This window comes from Epinephelus fuscoguttatus, linkage group LG13, assembly GCF_011397635.1.
Source record: "Epinephelus fuscoguttatus linkage group LG13, E.fuscoguttatus.final_Chr_v1".
Lineage (NCBI taxonomy): Eukaryota > Metazoa > Chordata > Actinopteri > Perciformes > Serranidae > Epinephelus > Epinephelus fuscoguttatus.
The window spans coordinates 40,252,836-40,275,666 of record NC_064764.1 but is presented as its reverse complement, the minus strand read 5'-3'; the positions used below and the strand labels follow the sequence as shown (position 1 = coordinate 40,275,666).

Below are 22,831 nucleotides of genomic sequence, written 5' to 3'. Positions count from 1 at the left end.
GGGAGCCCTCCGCGGTGCTGAACGGCTCCCAGCGGGCGTATTTCTGCCTTGATGGTGCGCCGCGACCGGCTCTGGGTCAGCTGGAAAAGGCTTGAGGTGAAGCAGGCTCACGGCTTATGTGTTTGTCACTTTCTTTTTCATTTTAACCCACACCATGATCTTTTCCTGACCCTAACCAAGTGGTTTTTGTGCCTAAAACTAACCAGACCTTAACCACAGGGCATCATGATGATTTCAGAACAATGGGATTTCGGAACAATGGGTTTAATATGGTCGGACCAATGGGCTGTCGGACCAATGGGCAGACCCCCTTTATTCAGTGTTTTTACCAGTGTAAATCACCAGGTCTGTTTGACTTTGAAAGGAGGAGATTCTTTGGATAATTCGGCTCCCATTTGGCTCACAGAAAAAGTCTCCTGAATGTCTGGATAAGAAAAAGGTGAGCACACAATAGCATGTTGTGGACCAGCTGCCTGTCTCAGCCATGCCAAACAGCGTCAGAGATGCACTGATTTGTACCATGAAACTGCTTTATTTAGCGTTTTTAACACTTTAAAATCACCTGGTCTGCTTGTTTTGGAGAGGAGGAGCCCTCTGTGGATAATTCAGCTTGCGATAAAAACCTCCTGAAGAAATTCTAACCAGGAAAAGTTTCAACTGGTTGTCATCTGCAGTCCTCACCACTAGATGCCACTAAGCCCCCCTAAAACTTATACTGTTCCTTTAACATGGGGATATATGGGGGCTGACTGGGTCCTGGAGCCAGCCTCAAGTGGCCATTAGAGGTTGCCGCTTGGCTGGTACCCACTTTGCTGCGGGCCAGCCAAAAACAGATGGCTCTTTTCTTCCCCTTAAGAAATTTTGGCAACACTTTTCTTAGTGCACTGTGCTGATTTTGATACAGTGCCACCACATCGGTGTAATGCCACAGCTGCAGTTACAAACCACATAAATCTACAAAGTGCAGCGGCCGTCAGAGAAGTGTTTTCCATGAAGGCATTCGTCAGAGTTTTGTTGAGAGCTGGGGGCAGGATGAAAGTTGACAATAGTGTCCACCTCATTACTGGCTATGTAGGAAAAACCCTGAAGCAGAAGTATAAAGTGGAAGATTATGGACACACTCGAAATTGTACCAAAGTACAGTGCTCCAGTAAATGTAACTTCAGCCACTGATTGTAAGCATTAGACTGCAGAGAATGAGAGCCTGTATGGAAGGTATACTGTACGTGAGTCAGTGAGGAAAGCAGGCTGAGCTCTTATGTTTAAATCTTTGTGATTTGCTGCATGTTGTGTGAAATATATACTGGGCCAAGTTACTGAGCTGAACATACACAGACTTCAAATGAGGGGCTCAGAGAATAGAGTGAAGGAAATGCCCACAGTGTCACTCTCTGTCCCCCTCACTATCACAAGCCCTTCACACATGAAGGGAAATGACTTGCTCTGGACAGTTGAGACGGTATTATATTCCAAGAACTTTTCCATGTGTGACCATTCATTCACATTCGGGGGTTCCATGTGCCTGCAGCTATAATGATACTGTGTTCACAGAGCCCCTTCAGCCTGGATGAAACGCTGCTTTTTTCTGTGCTATCTATACCCTCAGAATTCACCACATCCCCCATGTGAGTAGGTGCAGTGTGCAGAGGGAGGCTGCAGGAAGTATAGATTCACTTTAAAGCTCCCCAAGTCCGTGCTTCAACTGTAAACTAGAATACAGCAGACGACACGTAAGCCGTCTCTACATGAGACTCTTCCGACTGCTTTGTAAATGGAGCGATCATATTTGTTACAGCTGCAGAACATGTCTCATTTCAACCATCTGATTTTGTGATGATGAGTCTGGCAGATGTTTAGATTCTGAATGAAATCAGTGTTTGTGTTTTAACGCAGTTTTGTTTCATAAGTCAGTAAAAAGATACGATGCAAAATGATTGTGATCTTCAAAGATCTGTGAAATCCACAGACTTAGAGAGTAACATTACACCAGGCTGAAAGCAGCGTTTCACTGCCGTCTCTGACTAAAAGCAGGACTGGAAAGTAACTAAAGGCCCATTTCCACCAATCATTTGGGTTCAGTTCAGTTCAGTACGCATTTTTTCTGTCTCCACAGTAAAAGTTGTGGATGGTACCAACAGAAGCGTTCCTTAGCGTCCCCATGTTTGGTCCCCCTCTGTTGGGGTACCTAGCACACAGATCTGGTCCTAAAAGGTGGAGCTGTGAACCCTGCAGTCTGATTGGTCAGTAGAGGACGCTCACTCTGCTCAGGGCTGAGTTGTGTCTGGTTTTGAGGCTCATGTAACCACTGTTCATACTGTGGAGAGTTTTATTAGTAAACTGTAACTATAAAATGAAAGGATGTGTTGCTGCCTCTCACAGCAGCTGGAGTCTGAGAAAAAATAACTTCATTCACTGGGCCGACTGCCGGCAACTTTTAAGGTGGAACGTTAACTTGTAATGTTACTCAATGCATGAGTTGATGACGTGAATCCATCAGCACACCTTAAATTTCACTGTGACAACTTTGACCATCACTTTAGTTTTTATATGACACACACTTTTAGTAATGACTTTAAAAATATAGATTCATTTGGAGCGGATTATGTGAAGGTCATATATTCTAATCCTCACTTCCTGTGGGCTACAGCAACACTAAACCCCTGAGCTTGCCTGAGAAGGACTAAATGCACAAAGCTGCTATTTTGAAATATCCCATGGAGAGAGACTCTCACTGCAGCCTGTTCTATTTTGTTGTGAAAATGTGGGCGTGCAGCCTCGTTCTGTGGACGATAAACCAGGTGCAGACTTCCATCTGTGTCACCGCTGATGAGGAAATACAGCGAGTGCTGGACGGAGCAGTGAGTGACAACAACCCCGCCCACATTTAAGAGGACTGTCTGAACACACCGAGGGTCTAGGTACCATGTCTGAAGGCTTACTGCTGGTTCCAAAGGTGCTGGACTGACAGCCATTTTTCAGCTGGGTCTGTGTCACTGTGGTGGGGGCAGTGTGTGCAGATAAACAGTGTTTGCTGCACTCCACCTGAACATCACTGCAGTGAGGCGAGCAGTTAAACCACTGAGGTTAATCTCCTCTTCAAGCTTTACAAACTTGGATCCACATTCTGTATAATAAAAGGAAAAAACATTATATACATGTGAAGCATATAATTGAAAGCACTGCACCAGCCTGGTGTTATATAAGAGACAATTATAGAATTACAAAAGCTGGATCCTTTAAAAAGAAGTTCTATTATAACACAATGTGTGAGTAGGTTCAGACATCCCCTCACTGTGTCTCTGTGACTCTGTGACTCTGTCCATTCATTCCTTATAAAGATGTTAATCAAAAAAATCTGGTCACAGTTCTATGCACACCTTACATGTTGCACGTGCTGCAGACCATTTTCAGCACAGATACACTGAAACACTGTGGCTCACTGATGCAGTTCTAATAGTTTTTGGAGAACAGTGGAGCTCTGTGGCACAGAGGCTCTAGATACACACACACACACACACACACACACACACACACACACACACACACACACACACACACACACACACACACAGCACTACCAGGATCAATCTATTATTGGTTTGGTTCTTTGCATGTGATTTGTTGACACTATAAAATGGTGAATATCACCAGCCTTTAAATAATGCTGTCAGACGAGAAAAGGGACCCCCTGCTGGCTGCTACATAAATGCATGAAATCAGGCTAAAACAAGCTGTTTTTGGTTTTCTGTTTCCCACCTGTAATCTCTGACTCGTGACTCTGTGGGCTGCATGTGGCACACTGCATACTGTTTCCTCCAACTCCGAGACTAAATCCCAACAGGGGATCATGCGTGTAAATAATGCATTTAAGCAAGCGGGAGGATTGCCTCAATAAAAACATCAGCCATATCAAGGCTGGATTTGTCCCTGTTTGACTGGAACACCATGGTACACAATGGCAGGACTGAAACAACACATACTGTCGTCTCTTCTGCCGCTCAATGCATAACGATAAGCATGGTATAAAGATAAAGAATGAATAGATATTGATTATGTATTACTTGATTAGAGCACAGCTTTATTACTGACAGGTATACCAGGTTTATTCTGGTAAAGTCTTTGGTTTATTCTTTGTCATTCCCCAGTTGTTCATCACTTCTTGCTTTTTATTTTTCATTTTAATAAACAAGTCAGCATTATCACTGATGTCTTTCCTTCCATACAGACATTATTTACTCTCTTGCTCACTTAGTGTCACTTCTGTGCACCTGCAGATCAGCCACCTTCCACTTAACTCCTTTATCAGCCTACATTAGGCTCATGTTTTACCTGTAAGTACCACATTCTCATATATTTCATCAACAGATGTCCACAGAGTCAGAGAAATACAAAGTCCTGGTCACAGTTCAGGTATAAAACCTTGGCAAACCACGGAGAACCTCTCCTCTTGGATTGAACTGATTGACAGGTGGCGATAATGAGCCAAGAAAAGCAACAAAGGCAGAACAAAGAAGACTACAAGCTAGTAAACATGGATGTACACAATGCAATAAATGTAAGTCCAAAAAAGCAGGAGGGTTCCTGGTTTGAACCCAAAGTGTGAATGGTTGTCTGTCTCTGTGTGTCAGCCCTGTGATAGTCTGGTGACCTGTCCAGGGTGAACCCTGCCTCTCACCCAGTGTCAGCTGGGATAGGCTCCAGCCCCTCGCGACCCTCTAGAGGATAAGCAGTTATGGAACAGACAGCATCTTTTCCTGAATATATCATGATGAATATAATGTGGGTTGCACAGGGTAGTGTCCACAGTAAAATCAGACTATCAGCGTTTACATAGGTTACTTAGTGGCTTTGCAATCTTTGCAATAAGCTTCTGCCACCGGTGCAGAAATTTTGCGGAAAAAATCTGCTTTACGGCAGGAAATGTGTCATGTATTGTGAAACTGGTCGGTCAGCCAATCAGGGACTGGAGCTGGTTCTTATGAGGAGTTGGGCATGAGATAGTTGAGTCAGGAGCACAATGGCAGATGGACAAAGTTTGGAGACAAGTGAAAAACGGCCTAGCAAAAGAAAAGGAGCTCCTCTGTGTGAGGAGGCAAAGAAGAGCAAAAAGGAGAGTGATAAAAGAAGAGGAAAAACAAGAGTAAACCTCAGTCAGGCGTTCAAGAGATGGAGGAGCTCCGTGACCAAAGAGGCTTCAAAACCCATGTCCAGCTAGCTTTCTTTCTAATGGATCAGTAAGTAACACGGCTAAATGTTAGCTAGACCAGAGAGGACTGGACTGTACTGGCTGCTAGTTCATTCCTAGCTGGCCAGCATCGCAAATCGCCGCAACCAGGGAGCGGGTAGCGAGTGTTGGTCGGCTGACATCCTGGTTGCCATTCTACGGCAGCCCTCGGACAGTGATACCCCCCTCCCTTCCTTCTGTTCTCTTCTCACGGAGGACTGGACTTTGTTTCCCACTCAGTTTGAGCTCCAACCGGCACATGGTTTCCATACTCAGTTTGGCGTTCATTCTAGAATGGGGACTGTTTACATGTGCATATTGGTATATTCTACTGTGTCTACTGTTTACTGTGCATGGTACTGTACATATTGGTATCATTTACTGTGAGCTGTTTGTACTGGTACTGTACATATTGGTATCATTTACTGTGAGCTGTTTGTACTGATACTGGACATATTGGTATCATTTACTGTGAGCTGTTTGTACTGATACTGTACATATTGGTATCATTTACTGTGAGCTGTTTGTACTGATACTGGACATATTGGTATCATTTACTGTGAGCTGTTTGTACTGATACTGGACATATTGGTATCATTTACTGTGAGCTGTTTGTACTGGTACTGTGCATTCTGCTATAATTATTTGCATTACTATGTGTTTTTTCTTCAGATAAATCTGATAATTGTTACTCGTTCTCTTTACTCATTTATTTAGTAGAGTGTCCACACACCTTCTCATTCTACATATACATAGAGGTATACTGGTGGCTTTAAAGCCTACATTTTATTTAATTTAGAGAGTCTAATAGCGCCATATTATTGATTATCTCTGATCCCCACGGTCAAGTTGGTTGTTGCGACGCAGCACCACTGACGCTAGGTGGCGCCAAGTTTTTAAAAAAAACCCGAATCCTATCTGTTGCCTCTTTAAATTTTGGTGCTAAAGCTCACTGAGTCAGTGGTGCGCCAGACTAGAAGTAAAGAACAATTGTATTTAACATTATTTTGTGTTTGTTCACTTAAAAAATTAACCAGTTAGTTCCCAGTTGATGGGTGTCGGGCTACCAAAAGCAAAATTAACCAATACTGATATCCCTAACTTATACTATTAAATAACAAAATAAAAAAAAACAGGTCAGTCAGCCCGATGGATGTGAGAGGACACTGATCATTGGCAAATCTGCACAATGGTGGCAACAAATGTGGTCGCTAAAAAAAGTACCACTTCGCCCATCGGCGGACCATGCAGGAAATGAACTTGGCGAGCACAATTAAAAACAAACAGATTTTGTTTGTTTGTTTACAAGTACACTCCACAGGGTACAGCCTTGCAACCTGACTTTTCATCTATAGCCATCATCAGGTCATTTACTTATTTTCTTTTATTCCCACTTTTATTTATTGGCCTGTAAATCATGTTTATATTAATATAATATGAGTACGTACTTCGCGGTGGATACAATTTTAAAACTGTGCCCGAGGCGTTGGTGAGAGAACCGTTGTGATCTGAGAGAGCGAACTGGATATAAATGTGTTTATTCTTCTGCTTGCTCCCCTGGGGAACAGCTAATATGCTAATGTGAGCTCATGGAGAGCTGATAAAAGCATGAAACACTTCTAATTTGTCATTTGTGTGTGTTTGTGAGACGCAGGCTTTTATAACCCCGTGTTGCTTTTTGTTACGGCCTTGTATCTCAGAGGAGCAGATGTGTCCATGACTTCCTGTGTCTCTCCTCCATCTATACGTGACTCCCACTCCTCTCATTGTGTATTTGCGGACTGGGTCTTTGCTTCTTTACGCCCTCACTCATCTGTCTCCCTTTTTGTTAATAATTAATAAAGAGAGGATGAATGAGCAGGAATTTTTCTCCTGCTGTTCTTCTTCATGGCTCTCTTCTCTTCTCAAGACTTTTCACTTTCCTGTTTCGTTGTCTCTCAAACTTTCAGCTCACTCAAAGGCTTCGACAAACCACACCAAGAGTTCAGACGTTCATCATCTGATGGCATTCATGTGAACTTTTATGTGTTTTCTACCTTTTAAAATTACTCCGCTGACTGACTGCTGGAACATTTGATTGTTGTGGATTCTCTTATGGTGAAACATGTGAGGCAGCCACTGCTCGATGAAAGCTCTTTAGACTTTGCACATAAAAAGGCGATGGTTCCCTTTAATATATGCACGGCTCAGTAATTCATACGTTCATTCCCTCAGTCAGCTCAGCTGCACAAAAGAAATCTGGCATAGCACTGAATGTAAGGGATGTATAGTGTTTGTCAGCAGGATTTCTTTAAGAATTCGTACAGGATTGTTAGAATGGTGTGTCTTATATCCATTTTATTCATCCAGGGAAATGTTGCTTAAATGTGTGAACTATGCAGGAATAATTGGTGAATGTTTTTATACAATATCACCTGACAAAGTGAAAATCAACAGCTCTCATTTTGGAACAAGCTTTGTCCACTTGGCATTTGGCACTGTGTTTGCAACTTTTGTAGCTTCCCCTTTGATGCCTGCTGCTTACAGTCTGACCAGTTGTTCCCAGAAACGCCCCGGTTAACCTTTAATTGATTAACCACCAAGAACATTTTTGACGGGTTTCGCAGGTTGGTTTATAGCTTAATTTTGCTACTCATCAGTTTACTGCACTGCGTACCACCTAGATCTATTACCATCGTCATATCTATTACCTCTAGTAAGACTGTCGTGACTCAACAGTGTTGCTGTGGAAACCCGCCCTCCGGTCTCCCCCCAGCTCTCCTCGATGAATAAGCAGCTACATTCTGAGCAGGAAAACCCCTTTAGCATTGTTGACCATATTATCACTGTTAGCTCTGTTACCACCGTTAGCAGTGTCAGCACAGCTAGTGGTGCTAACATTGTCAACAATGCTGAGAGGGTTTTGTGATTCAAAATGAAGTTGCTTGCTCATCGGGGCGAGCTGGGAGGAGAACGGAGAACGGGCACAAAGTTTCCTTCCAACACAGTCTCACTCCAAAGTTGTCGTCAAAATCCAGTGCTTGGTCAGTGACTTTAAGTATCAGACAGTGACGAAAAAAAAACGTCCTTTCATGTTGGCATGATACCAGGCGAACGCAGCGGGACAACAATGTGAGTTAAGCGGGTAAAAGTCCGAGTAAGGCGGTTGGGAGGGATTCCTGTAAAACTGTAAAATCAAACCCTTTCCTTTCTTTCCTAAACCCAAGAAACTGTACACAAACTGTACATTTCCTGTGAAAACAGAAGTGTATTTTGAAAACAGACAATGCATGTAACAGGCTGAAGTTGACACGGCGTCCCAGAACGTCAACAACCAACACACCCAGGGTACCTTGGGCGTCATATGTGGACGTGGAAAGTCCATGACCAAACGTGGACATGTGACGAGGTCGGACTGAGAATGTATGTGTTGGTGTTTTGCCACCAGAACAGCAAGAACAACTGTAACCACAGAATAAGCAGCACAACTAGCTAGCTAGCATTAGCTTCGTCCTGACCAGGGTGGTGCGCAGTGCAGAGTGGCAAAGAAACCAGTGGAGACTAAGGGTGGGCAGTGAGCATGTTTCAACACTTTGGCTGTCAGTTAGCATATCCATCAGAAAATAAAATAAAAGGCAGAACACTTAGCTCTACATCACTTAACATGAAAATTTCACCACCTCTAAATAGAGGGTGCTTTGAAACTCATCCTCAGCAGTGATTCACATTCACCATGAAACTTTCTGGCTCTGTCAGAAAAACATTATGAGATGCAAATCCTCCGTTAGCGTCCCAATTAAACAACCGGAGGGTTCATCTCTAGTTTAGATCTAATCACTGCCACAGTTTCCAAAGAACGTTGCAGCGGTAACGGTCCACATGGTACACTGTATGTAGGAATGTGCTTTCACCTGATTTAATATCATCCCCATCCTCGACCTTGCACACATCTGCCCCAGAGCGACATCACATATGTGCGACCACACTCAGTAATGCATAGAGTACATGCATTCACACATGATGGAGGTCGTTCCAAAACACTGGGTATGTGCAATCATGGAGGCAACACAAGACAAGCAGCCAGGGACCCTTACAGCGGGGAGATTTATGTTCTGGACTCTGAACTGATTTTCTAAGGTTTTTAAAGCTTTTATATTTACACTGTTATGAGTCTGGAGATGAGAGCAAGAGAGGAGAGGGAGAGGGGATGACATGCAGCAAAGGGATGCCAGTCAGACTTTATTCCAGACTGCTACTCAGTGGTCAGCATCCACTGGGCATACGCTCTACCAGGTGATCCACTGGGGTGTCCCAGGATATTGTAAATCATATAAATGTATGCAAACACTGACACAAATGTAAATATTCCTTTAATCAAAACTGCTGCAAATTGTTCACTGGTAGGTCAGGTCTAGGCAGCAGTCTGGAAGCCGCCGTGTACCGCGCTTCACATTCTTTTTTCACTTGACTCAACAAGAATTATTTGAAAAATACACTTGTGGCTTTAATAAATCGACTTTTTAGATTGAGTTGAATCAAATGACCTCCTGCAAAATGAAGGTGCTACTTCTGCCAGTCTTAAAGAGCTCATCTGCAGCTCTTCAGCCCCCACATATCAAACTGTAAATTCATTTCTGTACTGAGGTTAAGTGGCTGGTGAAAAATGTCTGAGAAGATTATTTGGTTTTACACTGTATGAATATTTAAGCCTCGTTGGTCTTCACAAAAGACTCGCAAAACAAGAGTAATAGCACACACACACACATTCTTGGTCCAGTCTCACCTTCCTTCTTGTAGAAGACCAGCTCGGTCTTGAACTCCCTCCTCTCATCCAGGGCTCCTTGGATCTGAGCCGTCAACCGGTCACTTGTTTCCGGGCCGTACAGGAAGTGACAGGCGCAGCTCTTCTGCATGAGCTCGGCTCGGGCGTAACCGGTGAGCTCGCAGAAACCGTCGGAGCAGTAGACGATGGGATAGAGAGACTGCACCTGGGCGTTTCCCAGCACAAAGTTGCTGTCTGTAGGGAGAAGAAGAAAAGAGTGATCAATAGAGAATTCAGGCCTGTAAAGTCTGATTTGTGAATTGCTCTGCGAGTAGACATCCAGCGCGAACTCTGACATGTTTAATATGAAGCTATGGTTCTCATACACAACCTTCAACACAAATGCTTGTTGAAATACTGTTATTATTGCATCATTCCTATTTCTAGTTAAAGTATCTTGGATTTTCATTGAAAATTCCATTTAACCAGGGTTTGAATGCTACAGAGACTTTCACAGTCCTGCAGAGAGTAAATTACTCTGAACTCTGAAGAAGAAATTTTCAGTTTAAGTGGTTAGGTGAGAGCTGAATCCAAAAACTATCCATTCTCAATCTTTAAAAACTCATGGGTGAATTCTCAAAGAATGGACTGCACCATCAATTGTGCATCACTTCCAACCGCTGTCTGCCCGTCTCAAGGTCTGATCATAGACTGTTTAGAATAATAATACCACAACTTGCAGACAGCCGTCACTCAAGCAGCCCTGCTCTGAACCTGGCGTGACTTCAAGCCTTAATAAAATGTAAACAGGTGAGTTATATAAAAACTTGCCCACTGTGCAGTTGTCATGAATGTTGAAATTATCTACAAAAACCGAATCTGTTTCCTGTACCAGGCTGTAAACATGTTTATTTCTGCTGTAAAGTTGTGCATTTTTACACAGGGATCAATGGGGACTGACTGTCTTCTGGAGCCAGCCTCAAGTGGCCGCTCAAAGAACTGCAGTTTTTGGCACTTTTGCATTAGCTTTATTTTTCAGCCCTGGAAGCTGCCACATGGGTCTGACTCACAAAACATATTGATGATGATATTACAGTGCAAACACTGAAGTTGTGCAGTGCAATCTGCCCTTCTTGGCGTCAGATTGCAATTATTCACGTGGCAAAGTATAAATGCTGCCTTTGCGGTAGGAACACAGCAAGATGATTAACAGCAATGAAGAGGTGCAGAGACATTCCTCCGTTAAGGCAAGGATAGGTGACAAAGAGAAACCATATTTGGCATCTAATATTATAGTCTGTCAGTGCGGTGAGAAGTGGTGTCAGTTACCACCAGAGTTGGGTATAACAACAAAGTAACACGTTAGAGTACTTTGATTACTTTTTGCAGTAACGAGTAACCTAACGCATTAGTTTGCTGTTTGAGTAATCAAATACTTAAGTACATTTTCAAACAAGCCATCAGTTACTTCCGTTACTTTCAGAACGCTGGCCCTTCAGCTCCAAAACAGCAACTGCTGTCGTTTGGTTCTTATAACGTCAGTCTGAAAGAAGCCACAGAGCTTGTGGCTCGCTACGTGGTCGGAGAAATGCTGCCGTTGTCTACGGTGGAGTCTAAAAAGAGGTGGAGGAGGACTCACTGACAGACAGGTCAGACTCAGGAGGACTTGCATTATGCCTGGTACACACTACATGACTTTTTGCCGTTCTGAAAGTCACTATGTCACATTACATGATTGTGGAGTCATAAAATCGTGCCGTGACTTGGCCGACAGACATGACACACTACACGATGGTCCACATGTTATAAGGGGCTTTTAATATGAAAGAAATTCAGGAAGTGTTGAGTTTGAAATGACGGCGCTATGTGTTAACTTTAGAAAGACAACGGAGCGGATAAAAAGTAAATATATAAACACACAGAGGGATTAATAAATAACGGAGCGTCTATAATGTAGTTTGTTTCAAATGAAGCTGGGAGCCTCTGCAGTTGTGGTGAGTAAAAGCCCCGCCGCTATTTGTTAATGTTAGTACTTTATGTCCGACCGTGAGGATGTACCATTGTTTGCTAGCTTGATGCTAATGACAGTAACGTTAACTCAGCGGGTTGACAAAGTGCCTCTGCTGTTTCACACCATCATTTCCCCCTTTTACTCTGTGTGGTAACATCCCTAGAGGAAATATTAAAAATGCTGGGGTGTTGTTGTCATACAGTTGTCTATGGCAGCAGATCGTTCTGTGTTTCTACTGGTCAAAGTGACGGCTGTGATGGGAGAACTGGATCTCAGTGAAGGGCAAGTGGTCCATAACTTTAATTTTGGAGACAAAAAAAATGTAGGCTTAGCGCCCTGTGGTCCATTGGACAATAGGAAATGTAGAATATTCAAAAGTACTTTAAAAGCGAGTTACTTTTCTCAGGGAGCAACTTTGTAAAGTAACTGGTTACTTTTCAAAAAAGTAACGCAGTAAAGTACTTTGATTACTTTTAAAGTAACCCTTACCCAACTCTAATTACCACCACCTCTCCAAAGATGTTAATAATTGCACTTTAACAGTTTGTGGTTATTAGTGCTGTTTTTGCAGCTAATTTGCAAAGAAAGGGGCCAATTTTGCACCAAATGCAACCTAGTCAACAGAAAAATATTGGCATGGTACATTTCTGCAAACCATGGATATGTTAGAGTTGCACGGTATTATGTGGTGAAAACATTTGAACTTTACATTTAAACAAAAATGTAGTTAACATATCGTTAGGTTTTGAAAAAGATCATGGTTTGGCTTAAAATACCCATTTTTGGTGGCACAATCCTCGTTTGAAACGCAGCGACGTCTAGGTAAAAAACAACTGCTTTTCATTGCACTATCCCCGCTGGAAAATACAGCAACAGGTCGCTAAAAACACCTACGTTTGGAGATTGAAAAGCTACAGGAAACACAACGACTAAACACTAAAAAAAACAACCATTATTGTTGTTTGTTGGTCTTGACAAATCTGCAGCTTTGCAGGCGTCTCGGCTAAGTGTCAGCAACAGGTTGCTAAAAACACCATATGTGGGGGCTGAGAAGCTGCTGGAAAAACAGCTATGGGTGATGAAAAATTACCCACACATGATATGTAAGAAACATGTAAAGTAATTATGGTGTGCAGAAATGTCCAATGCCAGCATTTTCTTCTGGCGAGTTGGCTGCCAAATATACAAATATTACCTGAAATTGAATAAAAGCTGCTATTTGCTTGGCAGCACAGTTACATTTCACCCTCTGCAGGTGCTTTGAGCATCACAGTTTCTTTCTGTCTTATTTGTGCAGGTTTACTGGCTGCAAAAGCCCTGCAATCTTTCTGTGAATTCCCCCGTCACATTAAGACTTTCACCATATTTGTATCCTGCATCTCTCACTGAAACACTGTGATAATTCCTCTCACAATATTCAAACAAGAAGGCAGCCTCGCTGTGAGAGAGGAGACAGACTGCTGGAAGCACAGCTGCTGGTGTCCAGAGCACGAACACCCGGCAGATCAGTAACAAGAATCGATCGGGTGAAGTAAACACTGTCAAGAGTCATCACAAAACCTTATGAGGTTTCATTCATTGATGCGGCCAACAGCACATCCGCCCTCCCTCCAGTAACATTGTTGTGTACGAGCAGGAGCATGCCCGGCATGATCCTCTCTTTACTTGCTTTACAAACACAGCTACGCTCTTGGGCTGTTGATTGGTGATCAGCAGAAGATGGATGTGTGTGTGTGTGTGTGTTTGAATGTGTGTGTGTAAATACCAAGTGGAAAATTTTGCCAGTGCACATTCAGCTAATGGCCCCAGGCATGTAGATGGGTGAACTCTCTAAAATGGACTATTTATTACTTTGTGCTCAGGCGTCCACATTGATCCATCAATTCTGAAGGCCCTCAAGACCCCCTTATTAAATATTTTATGGCCTGATGTGTGAGGTGTGTGTGTGTGTGTGCGTATTTGTGCGCCATTGCCTGTGCTGCTTTGAGCTCATCTGACAGCTTAAAATGAACCATTGAGACGAGCAACTTTTAAAATCTGATAGAAATAAACGTCAGGAGAGAGGGATACATGTTTCTGAGAACAGTATACATCTGAGTGCATCTGTCAGTGCAGGAGTTTGCCCAAGTTGCACATTGTCATTTCTCACACTGGCAGCAACAATCCATCTCCTGAGCTAATTACTCCCATGACTGACACTTGCACACTTCCTCTGTTTCCTGCTCTTTGCTTTCTCTTTCTAACCTCTCCGGGGGGATGGCAGCGGTTTCCGGTTATGCCAACGAAAACACCAGATAAACAGAAGTGAAGACCCCCTTCCATTAGAATCCATTAGAATCCCTGCTGGCCCTCATGCTTCCCGTCTCTATCCGTCCTGTGGGAACCAACTCTGATGTCATCCAGTGCATCCTGTGGTTGGATATGCAACCAGGCATGAGACACGAGGCTCAGAGGCCAACGCTCGACTCTCAGTAGTTATCACTACAACAGAGGTAATATGCTGTTTACCCAAGATAATTAACACACATATGATATATAATATTGTGTCCAGTGATTTTGCCTCTGGAAGTCAATGAATTTACAGTATTTCAAAAGATTTGTGACAGTTTTGATTCAGACTAATATTAATTAAAACTGGCATTATTCTTTCTTTTCCCCTGAAAGACCAAACTCAACAAAACATAATACTGTCTGATTTTCCACCACTCAGCCACAAACTACTCCTTTCTTACGGATGATGTAAATCTTGCAGCACTGACAATACTGGATAAACTTCACCCAGTAGTTACCCACAAAACAATGGGATTGTTTTGACCCTGTGTCAGTGTTTATTCCCTACACTACTGTTGAGTTATTTGCCCAAACTGAAACATAGCATGGTTGTTAACTTTAACAATCTACTGCAGCTCTTTTACAACTCAGGGTTCCACATTAATCATGACGGCTCGTGGCCACAAAGTTTCTCTGTGGCCAACAAATACCACCTGTGTGTGGCCCACTGTGGCCATTAAGTTTTATCAAGTCTCTTGAGAATGAGACTGTGTGTCTAAATGAGATTACCTGTCTAAATAAATGTTTAATAAATGTTAAACAAATCCTATACTGCTTGATTTAGTTTAACATTATACTGAAACAGCTGACATTCGACTGAAACAGCTGACAGGAGCTTTGGTTGTTGCCAGAAGAAAGCAGAGGAGCCATGCAGAGCGCCGCTCAGAGTGGCGCTGGTTGTCCCGGAGTACAGTTGAGAGTTTTACTGCATCGATTGAAAACAATGGTTCGTGTTTGTGCTTATCCGAATTGCAAGAACAGGACGTCGCACAACACCTCGTACAGCTTTCATAGGCTGCCTTTGTCGGACGGTGAGATGCTGAAGTTGTGGCTAGTTGTGCTACAAATGGATGCTAACACTCCTGTCCAGACACTGCGCCTTGCAGACCATCGGGTCTGCAGTGCTCACTTCTCCCAAGATGACTACTGCCAGCCGAAGAAGAGAAGACATCCAATCCCGAAACACCTCTTCCTCAAGAAAATGGCTGTCCCACGAGTAGAGAGAGGGCTAAAGACACAGTGGAGCAAAGCTCTCGTGAGATGACGTCACACAGCCCAGAGGTAAGGGAAACGCTTAGTATGCTATTTACAGAGAAAAAGAGAAAAAAAGCACTTTTAATGCGCAAACTTATACGGGACGCATTTGCCCCCAAATCTACTTCACGGCTGCCGGCTGCATCTGCCTCCCTCAATACTGAACCAATTTTAAAACGAGTTGTACCTATGAATCATACGCACACATACACATGGGGAAATAGGGCCCAGGTTGAAAAATACTGAAGTTATCCTTTAAGCGTTAAACGGTTAATTGAAGTTTAATGTGATTGCACAAGTTTACAGTAAATACATGTAACATTACTAAAGTACTTAAGCTGAAAACCTGGAGTGACATCACTTTTCTTATGCTGCTTTCAGACGCCTTGCGCAAGTGTTCAAACCTCTGAACTTTGAACACATTAGCGCAATTTCTTTCAAAAATCACAGGGGAAAAAGTCAATGAGCAACTTGGTAGGAAATGTCCCACAAATTGCAAATAAATTAATAGATTTAGACAATTATTTTAAAAATGCTAGGGACTTTATTTATAATTATGAATAGAATAGAATTATTATATTTTTAAGCTATTTTTTTTTAGGTAATTTCCTTGCTTGTTTGCTTGATTTGACTCTTTTCTTTTTTCCTATCCTTTTTTTTAAACTAATTTTCTTGTTTTAAATTTTCTCTTATTGTTAACTAATTTTTTTGGGTAATTTTTTCTTTTGTTGCTCATTGCCTTCTTCACGTGTTTTTAAAACAAACCACGTCAATTTATTCAGGTTTCAAAGGGTTAAATTTGAGTGCATTTGTTGGGTTTTATTTTCAGCTTCAGATTAATGCACAGCTAATATTTACAACAACAGGAAGGTGAATGTGGTATAGAATCAAAATAAACTACAGTGCCAATGTCCACTGTAATAATGACCATGTCACCCAGGGCAACAGTGACTACGTGGCCTTAATAGTTTTTGGACAGCAATGACCGTTATGGCACAGAGGGGGAAAGAGGAATTAGGCCTGGACCATACTGCCTGCGTGAGCAGCGTGTGACATTTACCTTGCTGAACTGCTGCATCTTGCATGCTTACAGTGCTCACACAGACAGTGTTGCTGCTGCTGACCTGCCTGCTGCTGTATCTACAGTATTTTCACAATAAAAAGCAGATACTGTTGATTTATTATGTTGATCTGTTCTGTACGACATCTATTGCACGTCTGTCCGTCCTGGAAGAGGGATCCCTCCTCAGTTGCTCTTCCTGAGGTTTCTACCATTTTTTTTTCCTCGTTAAAGGGTTTTTTGGGGAGTTTTTCCTGATCAGCTGTGAGGGTCCTAAGGACAGAGGGATGTCGTATGCTGTAAAGCCCTGTGAGGCAAATTGTGATTTGTGATATTGGGCTTTATAAATAAAATTGATTGATTGATTGATTGATTGATACTTCACCCATGCAACTGTGTAAGGGCTCATTTATGCTCAACGTTAAATATGGATACGGATACGGACGGAGCCTTCTGTCCGTGCTCCGCGTTCATTTCGTCCGTATTTCTGCACGTTTCCATAAAGCTTAACGGATTTCAATTCGAACAATTCAATTTCTCTCATCGGCAGTACTAGAGAAAAGAATTCTCCGTCCTCCAGTCGCGATGTATTTAACGGCCTCACCGACCACCGCCTCCTACAACGCTGCCTCTGTTTTTGTCTTTTATGCAAGAGGTACATTTTCAATATCTCCTCCACAGTCGCCATGTTTGTTTTTGAGTTTGCTGTTGTCATAAACTTTTGACGCTGGGCTGCCCCTGGTGGATATATTGGTTAACATCCATGCCAACGTAAAGGGCGCATGGAAGTATGTGGACAGTGACAGTAACATCGTTTGAAACGGACGTATACATTTCGTATGTAAATGGAGCATAAATGAGCCTTAAGACACCGCATCGTCAACAACATGGTCATGCAAATATTTCACAATAAAAGCCTCATGTTGTCAAATGTAGAAACGTTGTCACAGCGCTCTTATTTTGAGACGAAAACAGGAAAAGTTGAGTAAAACAGAAGTATTTATATTTCCTCATGTCTGTGAGTGATCTAGACATTGAAACTGAAATAAGTTAGAGGTGGTATAATGTCAACAAGGTTAGCATGTCTTGCGGAAGAAAATCGGCAAGCCTCCGAATCTCTCGATGTGCGGCCCTAGCCTAAGAGACATCAGGGTTTGGATGCACAGGTTTGGTCTGTTCATGGCATTGTTGACAGTATAAAAAGTTAAAAAAAAAATACAAGCATTTCCTTTAGAATGAGATTATTATTTGGGGTAAATCAAGTGTTACAAGAAGAGACGGACCAAAGAAGAAGGTTCAGCTAAGTAAGTAGAAAAACAATAAATCAAAGTCAGAGAGCTTTAGACAGATGGCACTTTGACATAAACTATGATGGCATGAACAAACACAATCTAACTCAGGTTTCTGAAATGATCAAGCAGTCACTGTTAGCTCCTTTCAGTCTTTCCAGTCTTATTTTATGTTGCCAGGATACAGTTTTCATGTTCATCTCCTCTTAATGACTGCCCTGATACATGTCCATGTCTCTGTCTCCACCGTACTGTCAGTGTCATTCCCCATCTCTCTCTGTTTCTCTCTGTAACCGCTGCATTTGTTAAATAGAGGTTCAACTCCATCTTCCATGATCGTTCGTGTCAGTTTCTGCTCGGTCCCACTCTGCTGCCTTCGTCTCGTTTCATTCCCGCCTCAATTCTAAATTCAGAGTTGGTTTTAATGAATGTCTCGCGGTCTGTCTTTTGCAGTTATGTCACTTTCTGTGGGGTCAAACGGGGCCGTGAGCAACTTCAAATACAAACGAGAGGTGCTGGATCTGACCTTGTGTGCAAGAATAGATACTGTGTGTGTGTGTGTGTTGTACTAATTGTACTCCTGTCCCTGTGTGATTAACAGATTGATTGGCTGATCTGTGTGCACGTACAGATGAAACGTTCCTTTGTTTTGTTTCTCTTTTGCTGAACTGTATGTGTGAAACTTCACCCTTGTTGTAACTGAAGTCATTATTATCTGTTTGTTTGTCATTATAAAAGGTTTATATCTCGTCTACTGTAGGAGGTGTGGGAATTATTCATGGTATATGGACATGGCTGTAGGCTGAACGCTGTGCTGTCTAAATAGCTCCTGGTCATATTTACGCAAACTATGATGCCACAGCAACAAACACCTCATCTAAGCATTGCAGACAAAGGCTGATTTTTAGTCGGCCTCCAGCTCTCTTGCTGCAGGAGTCGGGGACCTGTTGGTTTGTGAGGTTTTCATTTCTTCAAGGGCTTATTTTTGCTTTCGACTCTGGATGTGTGGGCTCAATAAGTCAGACTTGGAGTGGCTTTTAAGGAGGATTAGAGTGAGGTATGAGAGGACAGTCAAGCACAGGACATACTCAAAAAGTTCAGAACATTTGCTCCAGTTCATGTTCGTCTCCTGAGCAGCTACAAGGGCAGGAAACTATAGAGTCACGACTAAAGCTGTGTGCACACCCAGAGACAGAAATATGAATTATTTTTGATTCCTGAAGTCACACGTACGCCTGATTCTAATTTATAAATGTCAATAATTGTGGAGCTGAGCCTCATTCCTACTCCTACAGGTGTCCATAAATAGATGTAGAAATGCTCTCAAGCAGCTGTTTGTGTGTTAATACCTGTGCCTGCCCCTCCACTCATTAGACCTGTCAATGAAAGATACGGCAAGGAAGTGCTATGTCACAGACTGTGTGAGGTCGATAAGATTCTCCAACAGAACAGCTGTGATTATGCACGGCTGTGGATATTTGTGGCGTCCGTACCACTTATCCATCACGTTTCTACAAACCATCATTGCAGTAAAATCTAAATCATCATTATTATCAAATGTCAGAGTGATGACCAACTATAATCACTGCCTCACAGTTGCATGCCTCCGTGCTAAATTTACGTTGCACTTACGGTTTCCATCCATGTCTGTGAAAACCTGGACGCTTCAGTTGCACAGTTTTAAGATTAGAGTCAGTTATTCAGTATCTGACTAAACACTTCCCCTCTGTTGCGGAGCATGGCGTTGAATAATGGCCAGAAAAGTGTTTTTGCAAACCGTTATGATGTCACAGTGAAGTTGACCCTTGACCTTTTGGATATAAAATGTCATCACTTGAATCATATGAAGTTTTGTCATAATCAGCTTATGCATTCCAGAGTTATGGCCAAAAACATGTTGTGTGAGGTCACACTGACCTGTGGCCTTCGACTACCAAATTTTAATCAGCTCAATCGAATCCAAGTGGACGTTTGTGCCAAAGTTGAGGAAACTTCTTCAAGGCATTCTTGAGATATTCATCACAATAATGAGATGGTAGCAAGGTAACAGTGATTTTGACTTTTGACTATCAAAATTAAATCAGATCATCGTTTAGTCCAACTTGACGTTTGTGCCATATTTGAAGGCATTCCTCCAAGGCCTTCTTGAGACTTCACGTTCACGAGAATGTGATGGCCACAGCTATCACCGGCACAGATGAACAATATGAATAATGAGCAAAATGGATGTTTTTGCACTTGTGCGTTTTTCTATATATTGTGCAAAATGTGTGCACCGTAATAAAATCACTACTCAGACATAAAGCTGCATGTGCCCACTGTGAAACGCAGCCTGCGGCACCACCTAACCCAGACAAATGACAAAGCTCCAGCCATGACTGGACATTAAAGTGAACCTCTCCAATCCCATCAAGTCGTCCAACGTCTTTGTCAGGGAAACATCTGACAGGCTACCTCAACAAAAATCATAATCATGTCAAAACATGTCTGCTGTGAGGCCTATTGTCCGACCTATTGTCCAGCCTGGATCCAAAACAGCCACCTGTGGAGAGATCTGCTGTGTGGTTTCATGCAGCACGGCTGTGTTCTCAGTGTGTTGTCCTGTTGTTTGTCTTTTGTACAGTAGAGGAGCAGAGGAAATCAGTGAATTAAATTCCTAATATGTTTTTTCCTCCTGAAGTTGTTGCATGCCGATGTGCATATTCTTCAGCTAAGATGCACACGCTGTTTAAAGATTTCTGTATTTCCTATTTTGTTTCCAAGAAGTTTGTTTAAGTTTGAAAACACATGAAAGGAGCTGGAGGAAACATCCTGAAACCCTGAGGACTAATTTTTCCTCCCTCTACTCGCTGACAGCGGCGGAGCTGGACATTGTAAACATTCAGGGCTCAGCCGAAAAGGGGGGCCCTGGGCATGCTCCGTTTACATCAGCTATACGCACCATTTTTCAATGGAATACCTAAAAACATGCACAAAATTTAGGTAAAAACAACTGTCACCAACTGTCCTCTTCATTCTGAAACCACTTCTCCTCTGTCAGAAGTACAGTATACAGCCATGATGAAGGATAGTGACTATACTTGCACTAATACAAACATATTTCCTGTTCAAAGTGTTCTGGACTGTCTGTTCTGACATACTGTACTGTGTCCTCACAAATTACATGCAAATTACTGCTCTCGTCTTCTGACGTTTATGCAGTAAGTGCTATTTCTTGTAAATCCATCGTGTTAATGTGCGCACCATTTAAATCCAGCACAGGAGTGGTGGCCCCTGACCATATAAAAACTACTGCATAGTGTGGTATCTAATGAATGTTAATAGATTTAATGGCTAGAGCAGAATAAATGCCAGACATAAATAATATAGGAACTGAGGATGTTGATTTCAAATAACACGGACCAAAGCCACAGCGTTTATGGCCAAAGCTGGCAATAAAATGTTATGTACCATATATGACGATATCATACTATACTACCAGGTAATAATTAAAATACAACACAGAAGCCTTTAGCACACTTACAACAAGTCATAACTCAACTGGGATCGATTGAATCAGAGAGGTTACACACTGAGGTTAGTTTTAAGGTATGAATTTGTAATCGCTACCTTAGAGTCTTGGAGTTAAAGCCACAGTGGAGTCAAGGATCCCGGGGCAATACTATACGTGCACCTTGATATCATATTTTATTTATATATTTTATCTTGTGTGTGTGTGTGAGAGGGAGTGTGATGGGATTAAAAGTTCGCCCCGAAGCAAGAGTTTAACCGTGCAGCTCTTCTCGGGCGCGTTCTCTCACCACCACATCACAAACTGCCCTGTGGCACTCACACACACGATTATAATGAAGTGCTTTGAGAAACTGGTTCTCCAGCACATCAAAGACCACACACCAGCCAGCCAGTGTGGACCCCCACCAGTTTGCATCCCCTGCCAACAGATCCACGGAGGTTGCCATCTCCCCTGCCCTCCGCTCAGCCCTCACACACCTTGGAAATAACAAAACCTACATCAGGATGGATTTTGATGATTTCTGCTCAGTATTCGCCCGATTACCCGCTGGAAAATAGGTTGGCAAGCTCAGCACTCTGGGCGTGAGCACAACTCTGCAAATGGATATTCCTCACCAACAGACCCCGGGACCAGCAGGAGCACCACATGACTTTCCTTGTGCACCCCCGGGCTCTGTGTTAAGCATCCTCTCCTTCACCCTCTACACCCATGACTGCATCTAAACCTGGGGAGAATTCACGTTAGATGAGTTTTTTAGATGACAACATACCATCACCAGCTGGTTTGCAAACATCAGTGAGACTTTGTATCAGGAGGAAACCATACAACTAACAAGGAGGTGTACAGTGAACAACCAGTTGCAAAACATCAGCAAAAGTAAGGAACTGATAGTCAAGATGAGGCACCCTGTGAGACACATGAATACACTCTGATGTGTAAAATCTGTAAAGTTAAAAACATGACCGTTAATTGCAGATTGGTGAGAGGAGAAAAACTCTCCACACTCTTACTTTCCACCACCACCAACCCAATCACCAGAATAAAAGTTGGCTGTGTACGTTTCTGAAAACCATGGATACATTCCTAGCAGAAAATGCAGCGACGTCTTAGTACAAAGAAAACTACCATACAAAGTAAAAATACACCCACTTTAGGTGGCACAGTCTCCGTGGGAAATGCAGCGATGGCTCGAAAAAAAAATTGCTCTTTGTGGCACAATCCCTGCAGGAAATGCAGCAGTATCTCCGTAAAAAAACAACCACTTCAGCTGTCTTGATAAAAAAACAGCAGCCCTCTGTGGCACAATCCCAGTCGGAAATGCAGCAATGTCTCGGTAAAAAACAATCGCTTTTAGTAGTATGATTCCTTTAGGTAGCATTATCACCATGAAAATGCAGCCTGATAGGT

General features: G+C 42.6%; 1 protein-coding gene across 1 annotated transcript in view; it reads right to left on the bottom strand.

Moving 5' to 3' along the window:
- kcnh3 (potassium voltage-gated channel, subfamily H (eag-related), member 3) overlaps positions 1 to 22,831 on the bottom strand; it is a 235,867-nt gene that overhangs the window by 77,812 nt on the left and 135,224 nt on the right. Inside the window, exon 2 of the mRNA XM_049593955.1 lies at positions 9,987 to 10,220. Coding sequence (XP_049449912.1) covers positions 9,987 to 10,220 — 234 coding nt within the window. The remainder of the gene's footprint in view (positions 1 to 9,986; positions 10,221 to 22,831) is intronic.